The sequence below is a fragment of the Penaeus japonicus genome, unplaced genomic scaffold (genome assembly GCF_977035675.1).
Source record: "Penaeus japonicus unplaced genomic scaffold, GWHDUDI00000001_assembly GWHDUDI00000024, whole genome shotgun sequence".
Classification (NCBI taxonomy): domain Eukaryota; kingdom Metazoa; phylum Arthropoda; class Malacostraca; order Decapoda; family Penaeidae; genus Penaeus; species Penaeus japonicus.
The window spans coordinates 9,683,848-9,693,847 of record NW_028234426.1 but is presented as its reverse complement, the minus strand read 5'-3'; the positions used below and the strand labels follow the sequence as shown (position 1 = coordinate 9,693,847).

The following is a 10,000-nucleotide window of genomic DNA, read 5'->3' as shown; positions in this document are numbered from 1 at the left end:
TACTGAGACACAGAATGCAGTGACCCTGTAATGCAGTTTCCACAGTAGCTTTGCTGAAGAAGTACAGGATTCATCACTAATATTTTTTTTAGGACATGTTTAGCTAAATTTGCCTGAAGCTCCAGTTTCTTTGAAAAAAACAACAACAAAGATAACAATGAGAATTTCAAACACTGACTTTCCTTCCCATCTTCCATCTTATCAAAGCAGCTGATCAACGCTATATTCAGAGGCTTGACTGAAGCACTAGTGTATCTGTCATGGCACCCAAGACACTACTCACCACCACAGCATTCTACTAAGGTTGTACATCCCCATACTGCCCAATTGTGTTTCATCTTCTCGTGCTGTAGAATAGTTACTTGATTAGTAAAAAAAAAATAAAAAAAATGGAGGGACTGGTTATTTTTTTCTGATAACTTTCAGGCATCTAAGTTATTGATGCTGCTTAAACATCTTCACACTATCTCTGTTGTATCTAAAGGCACACATTCTTTACAATCATACAAAAATACAAAGAGAATAAAAGACCATTTTTACAAATACCTGCAATCTTTCCATTTACAATTGAGACCCTTTTCAGCTCACCCTCAGAAGGGGTGAGCTTGGGCTACACTAACCTATGAAGCCACACTGCTCGGTTGTCACAGCATCTATGGCTGAGTCAACTTTACTATCATCTTCATTATGTTGATCATCATGCCACTGCTCTTTGTATTCCAGCTGTTTCTTTGCATAACCCTCCATTATGCGCATCAACCGTGGCTCCACATCACCAAGCAGCGGTCTCTTAGCAGGGTCTCCAGCCCAACATTCTTGCATTAGGTCCCAGCATTCATTGTCAAACTGTGCTAGTCTTTCGGGTCGGGCACCTGAAACCAAATGGGTTGTAATTTCTCTGACAATGCTGATATATACTGTATTTGTTGAAAGCTGCCTAGGCTCTAGTGTGAATGCTTCTAGATACATACTAATTCCTTTATCTAACAAAGATGGAACACTTACATCTGTTTATTACAAACCAGAGATATTGTACTCATTTTGAATCCACAGAAATATTCTAAGAATCTACTCACCTTTCTTAACACATGTCCAAAGCTGGTCCTTTGACTGGCACTGTTCAAAGATGAGGGGCAACCTCACGTGGCCAGCACAGATGTACCAGTAAAGTATACCAAAGGCGTACACATCAACACTGTTGTCATAGTGGCCGGTGAAAAGCTCTGGGGCCATGTGGATAGGAGTGCCAACAATACTGCCTGACATCATGGCCTCAGGCTTGCAAAAACCAAGATCAGTCAGTTTTGCTCGATTACTTCTGTCCAACTGCAAGGAAAGAAAAAGGTGATTAGTTTAAACCATTCACGCCGGATGACATGCTGACATGTTTCATGGTTTTTGTGTCAGATGCCGGTGATGAGATATCTGGGCAAGGCTGGTGCTCAGGGTGAGCGAGTGGGCAGCCCAGGATCGCGGCTTGTGCACCCGAGAATCTCGAGGCATTAGGCTTATGCGTACAAAAACTCTGGCATTATGACCATTCAAAGCTGGAATCGCCCCAGTGTGAATGGGTTAAGGGGAAATCATCATGATTGATTCTGACAACTGAACTCTGATCTATTCACTCAAAACAACTGGTCTAAATGAAAGACAGGAATGAGATTCTGCTCACTCATTGATATTTTCTCTTTTTCTATTGGATGGAGAAAGGAAGAACAAGAATGAGAGAACAAAGGAGGAAATACTTACCAATACATTCTTTAGTTTTATGTCTCTGTGCACAAGACCTTGGGAGTGTAGGAACCTAATACCCTGAGTGACATCAAGAGAAATCTGCAAAGAAAAGAAATCAATACATTTCCCTCTCTTCCCAATCATCACAACTTTTACCTCTTGTGCAAGGACTAACCATATTACAGGTTTGAAAAGGAAGAAAATAATTACAAATACATAGTAAGAATCAAGTACGTGTATCAAACAGCTCAACACCAGCATCTCTGACCTGTAGTCTGACTAGCCAATCAAGACCGTGCTTGATTGCAGAGTATAAGTCCCGAGTCAGCCTGTCCATTATCAGCAGGACGGCTGGAGTTTCCCCCTGGCCGTAAGTGTGATCGATCACACTTCCTCGCAGCGCCACAATCCTCTCATGCTCTGGAACACTTCTGCAAAACCAGGGGACACTTGAAAGTTGCATTTTAAGTTTGTGATTGTGGGAAAAGAGTTGAAAAAATAGTTGAACTGTTGATTAATTCCATATTTTCAATGTGTTCAAGTGCATATCAACTGTCTATCCCTCTCACATTCTTTTATTTCTATAAACATACACACATAGCTCTCTCTGTAGTAGTGAAGGACTTTAAAAATTGGGAAAAACATGCATACATAAAAAAGAAACAATAATAAATAAAAAAAATGATTGATGTCCAACAATTCTAACCCATGACAGAAAAATTAAAACCCATCAAACTATGGGTGTCTTTAAAATAGGTAATGAGGCCTGGGAATTGGCTAATTTGAAGCCTGTTTAGCTGTTTTTCTTCTTGTCTACAATACATACTTATCCCCCAATTAATTAAAAAAAACAAAAACAATTTAGGCCTACTTTTAAGGACTGTGGTTCTTCAATGAACAGCATGAATATTATAAAACCACTAAAATGCATATACTATGCATATATTCCTATCATAATAGGAATACATGCCACCTATGGTCAAGCCAAAGCTATGCCATGAGAGTCATTACCAATGAGAAAAAGGCCATGGGGACAAACCTGGTGTAGTGGAATTCCATTGCTAGGTCGTTCCAGTGCTTTTCATCTAGTGGAACGAGGGACTTGACTGCACATGGCCTAAAGCCTCCCCAAGATTCACAGCCGTACACCACCCCGTACTGACCCCTGCCTAGCTCGCGGTCCAGTCTTGGCATTCCTGTCGAATTGAAAACATATTGATGAGTATAAACTAAGATGCATTATTGTTGATAGATATAAGCTAAGTTGCAATTCTGCAACAGTAAAATCATAATTGAAACTAAATAATTGTCTGGTGGACTGAACCTCACAACAACTCTGGCAAAATTGTGTTGTAAGCTGGTAACTTTGTTATCACCAACCTGTGATGCTCTTCTCCCTAAAATCCTCTTTCCGGTCCTAAACACTCACCGAAGAGTATCATATCCCTGAGAGACGTGGATTCAAGTGAGAGACGAGCGAGCTTTGGAGCGTCAATTTTCTTTATCCGTGTCTGCTGCTCTTCCGTTTTCTCCAAGCGGCTGGTGAGCTGAGTTTCCAACTGCTTCAGACTCCCCAGGAAGGAGTCGTGGCTGCTTTTTAACCTTTCACGAAACTGCAATTGGAGGTTATGAAGGGAAATCACCAATGGACATAGGGAAGTTGTGATTCTGAAGATATATCCTATGTACTTTAGGGAACTGTGACTGTGAAGAGCATCAGCTATGCACTCTATAAGGTGTGATTGTGAGGAGCTTCAGCTATGTATTGTGAAAGCCAGTAGTTTTGTACTTCAGGAAGTTTTGATTATAAAGAGCATAAGCCATCATATATCTACTTCTGACTTTAAGCCACTCTCATGCTAGGCATGAGAAACTGAGAAAGTAAATGCAAATACTGTTTATGTTTCATTTCACCTTTCACTGAATTAGGTACTACAATCACAATCAATTTCACCCCTTATAACAAAACTAAAGAAATAAGAGTAAACAAAGATTCCACTTATTAAAAAAGAGCTGAAAAAAAAAGCACCAGCTTACCTGTGCACATATGCTCTTTGTGAGCTTTGTTTCTGAGAGACTGGCAATCATATCAGCTGCGACTTTTCTCTTCCATTCCGCGTCTATAATAGGCGGGGTTCTCCCAGGCATGGCGGCCACCAACTGCTTCATTTTCTCCCACAAAGAACGCAGGACGGATGAAGAGGTGGTCACTGTGACCTCAACCTGGTAGGCAGCATTCACCATCTAGGAAGAAATAAATGTGATGATAGTGGCAAATGGTCACAAGAAAAGAAAGGATGTAAGAATGTAACATAAGCAGAAAATAAATAAATAAATAAAGAAAGAAAGAAAAAATATGGGCGAATTCAACATTTACAGTATTTTGGGGATGTCTTGTAAAGCCTTTTTCATAGTTCTTCATAATAGCTTTCTCAATGGTTTTAACAAATGGCGGTATATTAAATTTGCATATTGGTGTTGACGATGACCTCACCCCAAGGTAAGGATTAAAAGAAGGATGATACTACCCCACGACACAACCTGACTCATCATTATCCTTACAAAGGTTAATCCAAAGGGAGAGTGACATATCTTAGGGACATAACTCATTCATACAATACATCAACTTGCGTAAAGGAAAGATTTTCCTCGACATATCTTTCTATTTACCTGTTTGAGGGCGTCCCCAATATGAGGATCTTCCCCGCAGGCTCGGCAGTCCTTCTCCAGGCTCTCCAGACACCGCTGCAGTGTGCCCAAGTACGACTCTCGCATCACGTCCACGCGGTCAACCAACTGCCTTCCGACCTCCGTGTTGAGGGACCCGATGACCAGCTCTTGGATTTCGCCCGTGCACACTCGCACCTGCCTTGCGCAAACCACTTCGCTGGTCGGCAAGTTTTCAACATCTAGGGAGAGAGAAAACGGCAGGTTTATGAATAATGACAAAGATGATGATGATGATAACAATAGTTATAGTAATAATAATTATCATAATGTCAGCAACGAAAACATTACTAGTTATAATAACAATACATGAGATATGATTAAAATGACGGTAATAATTTAAAAAATATGAACCTTTGGCAGAAATGGGAGGTAATTCTAAAATCACCTTCATAATACAAAATTAATAATTCAACCAACTATTAGACTGACAAAAGGTGATTATAGTACTTGGTTACTTTACAAAATGACGAAAAATAGAAAATTACATATCCAAACTGTGAAAAGCACGTGTAAATAATAAAGCAAATATGTTAATGACGAAAAAACAAACCCTATCAGAAATAACTCTTCGAACTTTCTCAAACCAGACGCAAAGCCAAAGCATTCAAACACGAAGCCACGCGCGCACAAACACACCTTGAAACTCGTACTCGGCCGCCCTTTCCAGCAGATCCTCGGACATGTTGGCAATGGTGTCGATGATGACACTCCGGATCTCGTCCTGCTTGCTCGAGGCGATGGCCATGAGGTTCTCGTAGAGCTCGGCTTCCTTCTCCCGCGCGTAGCTGATCCTTCTTGGGGTAATCTGGATTTCGCGCGCCATGTCGAACGCGTAGAGGATGAACTTCCGCATGCACCGGTTGTGGCCCTGGGGGGATGCAAGGGGGGGGGGCGTCTCGCGTTAGATGAAGCAGATGGAGCAGAAGAGGTAAACGATGATAAAAGAAAAGGAGAAACGAAAGGGAAGAATATAAAGAAAACGAAAAACGATGGCATGAAGAAAAAAAAAAAAAAGAAAATAAGAAATAGATGTAGTGGTATATTGCTCTGAAATCTCGCTTCTGTAGAAAACAAATAAACCTGGATGATAAATATGCTAAAACGAATACCATGACTACTACCAACGACAACAAGAACAATTATATAAGACCATTGGCTTTCGTATTAAAATAAGAAAAGACACAAGGGAAATCAGATAAAAAAAATCAAAGAGACCTCAGCTCAAGGGCGCCGTACTCGTACCTGGTTCAGGAGCGTCGAGGTGTGGATGAGGTGGGACTGCAAAATCATTCTTATGTAAGGCACAACGTTGGGGAAGGAGTCAAAGCTGTCGATGAGCTCGCTGTCGACTCGGTAGCTGTGCTCCACCAGCCGACATCGGAATTTCTTGGGCGCGGGTGTCATTGTGAGGTAACCTGCGCGGGAAGAGGAAAAGAGGAGGAATAAATCGACTCGTGCGTTATTTTGAGAGTGCCTGGGAGATGAGGGGAAAAGAGTGAAACGTGTGTAAAGGAAATGACGAGTCTTTGAGGGATGTCTTGCGAGAGAGGGGTGTATGTAGGGATATAAAGCATCTTCGTGAAGTAATCTGATGAAAATTTGGATGGCCACCTCAGAGGGAAGGGAAATGTGTGTAAACAACACATCCTTGTCCTTGAGGTAACCTGGCAGCGGAAAAGAAAATGTAAACAGTATAGAAAAAAATATGGTGGCTTTGTGAGGTAACCTGACAGACAAAAAAAGTAGAATATTTGTAAACAAAATGGGCATTTCCTACTATAAAAAAAGTCCCTGTGACTCCACTTAACCTCATTATCGCTGCCACCCGCATAATTCCGAGTACACTTAACAGACGACCTTACATCACAGGGCCAAAACCGTAGGTATAGTAGGTCAGCGCTCGGCTAAGGTGCGTTCATATGGCACCCTAGGGATTTGGTATTCAGAATATGTGCTTAATCACGTCAATCAATTAGGAAGATCAATAATGTGATGGGTAAGCAGCAAGAATTTATTGGATTCGGCAATTAAATAATGACTGAAGATGGAAACTGCGATCAAGGAAAAAATAGAAAAGAAAACGAAAAAGGGGCGAGAAGAACTAAACTAAAAGAAAAAGAGGAAAGGAAAGAACTGGCTGTCTAATACCTGCCATTGCACATACTTCCCCCTAAAACAGCGAAGGAACAAATACTCAAACAAAGGAATAAACACACCTAGCCAACACCTGATTGCTTCCCGGAGGAAAAAAAGGGGAAAACGAGGAGGAAAAACAATGATAGTTTTAATAATACAGATCATGATAATGATGGTGATATTGATAATGATAATGATGATAATAATAATAATAATAATAATAATAATAATAATAATAATAATAATAATAAAGATAATGCTGCTGCTGTTGATGATGATGGTGATGATAACAACGATAAAAATAATATTGATAATAATTATGATAACACTAACAATACACAAACAAACGATAGGAAGACGAAGAAGACGAATGAGACGAAGGAGAAGGCTCAAGACGGAGCCACTACTCACCCAGGTTATCACAGAGCGTGCGGAACAGCTTGACGGGGACCTGCTGTTGCTGCCGCGTGGCCCCCGTGGGTATGACAGGAGTCTGCTGCTGCTGCTGCTGTTGCTGCTGCTGCTGAGGAATCTGTTCGGGGCGGACGGGCGAGGGTAGGACGCGCAGCTTGCACAGGATGTCGTGCTGTTCCGACTCGGGCAGGTCGTCGCTGAAGGTCTCGGGGAGCAGGGGCACGCGGATGAACAGCACCGGCAGCTCCGGGTGCAGCCGCTTCAGCTCTCGCAGTTCGTTTACTTCCTGCGGGAACAGAGGAAGAAGGGATGGTGAGGCGGGGGGCATTAAGATAGGCCTATCTGCGTTTATCTATAGGTCTATATCTGAGCTGTTGACTTCCAGTAGGGCCAAAGGGAACGGGGAGTGAGGAACTGGTAGGGACATGGGAGAGAAAAACGTTCGTATATGGATGTGTCGTATGTGTATGTATGAGAGTATCTGCTTCAATATCTATATACAGAGTTCGGTCATTATCTGTCGGCCAAAAAAGTGGTTTATAAAACATATAAAACTGAATAAGTATAAGTTTCCGGGGGTCCTCATATATTAATATGAATGTCATACCTGTATGCCAGCGTCTATTTCTATAACTCTACAACTCTCTCTCTCTCTCTCTGTCTCTCTGTGTGTGTGTGTGTGTGTGACAGAAAAGGGGGTCCATGAGGTATGGAAACCTGAGGCGTGCATGAATGTGCGTGTGATTATCTATATCGATGTCTACTTCATTCACTTCTTGTCAGTAAAAATGGGGAAGCTCACAAAGTTCATGTGCGTATACGCGCGCGCGTGTAGATGTGTGTTTGCTTGTTTATATATATATATATATATATATATATATATATATATATATATATATATATATATATGTACTTATACATATACATATATATATACATATATATATATACATATATTCATATATCTTTTTCTAACTACACACACACACACACACACACACACACACACACACACACACACACACACACACACACACACACACACATATATATATATATATATATATATATATATATATATATATATATATATATATATATATATATATCACAGACATGAATGAAATATGCATGGCTGGCTTTATATGAGTATGATAAGATATGCATATAGAATAATATTACATTCGATCTCCCCCCTCCCCTCTCTCTTTTATCATCATCATCATAAATCCCTCTTCTCACGCATTATTCTGAACACATTTAGAAATGATAATACAAGACTTGTGTCAACAGCTATTACCATAGGTTGAAGAATACTATTACCATATAGCGTTACAAAATACAACTGATGTATCGTCTAAATCACAAAATTCACAAGAATATTGTAGAGTATGACATTGGAGTAACGACTAAATACATACATAAAATCACAAAAAAAGACTTTTCACTCAGGCTGAGATGGAAGAGAGGTGATTAGCAAGACACTAACTAGCAAATCAATCACTCAACAGAATGAGTGATACGGTAGGACAAGAGACGAGTTATTTACGAGTCAGCTAGACTAGATGTTCTGACCACGAGATTAGGACCGGGGGGTGGGGGGGGGTATGGTGTCTCAAATCGTCCTGAGGAGAGAATGACTGTGAATTATGTAAACAAGCACATTGACACACTCGTCCGCTATGTAATGATATGTGCGTCCTCTGCTTGGGGAGTTTCGTGAAAGGAATGAGCATGGAATCCTGTATAGCTAAATCCTGTACAAAGGACGGCATTCTATCTGATATATTTCGTAAGCACAAACAGCACAAGGGCGTTCCCAGAGTGAAATACGCGTATCGATATGTCTCATGGCTACTTTTATCCTGATATAATAATGCATGTTTCAAAAATTTACCGTGAACTGATATACAAGAAGCTGTTTAGCCGTAGTTCCTATGCCTATTCCTATCTCCTCTCCTCTCTCTCCTCTCTCTCTCTCTCTCTCTCTCTTAAAAAACAATAAAACAAAAAAACTACATGAAAGCACATTTCACTCCCCTTATCCTCCCTCGGTCAGGTTCGCCCCCCCACCTCCCAGGTTCATTTCCTTGAGTCGCGATTATCGTCTCCTCTTCTCTAGCCTTGTCCGGGATTTGGCTTACGAAGAAAGGAAGAAAGAAAAAAAAGAAAAGAAAAAAACAGAAAAAAAATCATCTAAATGCCATGTCAGGTATTGTGCTTCGTCTGGGTCACGTGGGGCTGATGCCACGGAATACCTCGGGGTTTTATGTCATCTGCAGTCTTGTTTATCTGACGCAAATCGACGTGAGCACAATAATTCAAGCAAACACGGACACTTGGATGCACGGTCACCCCCCACAGCACCCCCCCACCAAACCCACACAACCCACCCACGCATTCACCCCCCCAAAAAAAAAAACAAAAAAAAAAAACACCATCCACCCCCCACCCCACACACACAAACACATAACCAACATCTAACCCTCAAAATACTCCCTCCCTCCCTCCGCCCCCCTTCCCCCCTTCTCACCTTCCTTCAAATCCCCCGTAAACAGCGTATGTATAAAAAAAGAGTGTCAGGAAGCCTCGCAACAAGCAACGCACCCAAACAACCCTTCCTTCGCACCCCCTACGCCCTCAGCTCTCACCCTCTCTCTCTCTCTCTCTCTCTCTTAATCAAGAGGGTGGGGGGTAAGAGTGAGAGAGAGGGGTGGGTGGGTGGGGGGGGTAAGAGTGAGAGGGGTGGGTGGGTGGGGTGTAAGAGTGAGAGGGGTGGGTGGGTGGGTGGGGTGTAAGAGTGAGAGGGGTGGGTGGGGTGTAAGAGTGAGAGGGGTGGGTAAGAGTGAGAGGGGTGGGTGGGGTGTAAGAGTGAGAGGGGTGGGTGGGTGGGTGGGGGGTAAGAGTGAGAGGGGTGGGTGGGTGGCGGTAAGAGTGAGAGGGGTGGGTGGCGGGGTGGGGGGTAAGAGTGAGAGGGGTGGGTGGC

The 10,000-nt window shown here is 42.0% G+C and overlaps 1 protein-coding gene across 2 annotated transcripts in view; it reads right to left on the bottom strand.

Moving 5' to 3' along the window:
* LOC122249146 (dual serine/threonine and tyrosine protein kinase) overlaps window positions 1–10,000 on the bottom strand; it is a 62,258-nt gene that overhangs the window by 2,453 nt on the left and 49,805 nt on the right. For both annotated transcript variants that reach the window (XM_043009767.2, XM_086550663.1), the window contains 12 exons: window positions 7,012–7,300; window positions 5,707–5,879; window positions 5,101–5,332; window positions 4,405–4,643; window positions 3,772–3,978; window positions 3,164–3,347; window positions 2,774–2,930; window positions 2,003–2,165; window positions 1,750–1,833; window positions 1,077–1,326; window positions 621–872; window positions 1–347 (listed from right to left, as the gene is read on the bottom strand). The exon at window positions 1–347 is cut by the window's left edge and continues 2,453 nt beyond it. In XM_043009767.2, the coding sequence (XP_042865701.1) occupies window positions 280–347; window positions 621–872; window positions 1,077–1,326; window positions 1,750–1,833; window positions 2,003–2,165; window positions 2,774–2,930; window positions 3,164–3,347; window positions 3,772–3,978; window positions 4,405–4,643; window positions 5,101–5,332; window positions 5,707–5,879; window positions 7,012–7,300 (2,298 nt within the window). In that variant the 3' untranslated portion in view covers window positions 1–279. The remainder of the gene's footprint in view (window positions 348–620; window positions 873–1,076; window positions 1,327–1,749; window positions 1,834–2,002; window positions 2,166–2,773; window positions 2,931–3,163; window positions 3,348–3,771; window positions 3,979–4,404; window positions 4,644–5,100; window positions 5,333–5,706; window positions 5,880–7,011; window positions 7,301–10,000) is intronic.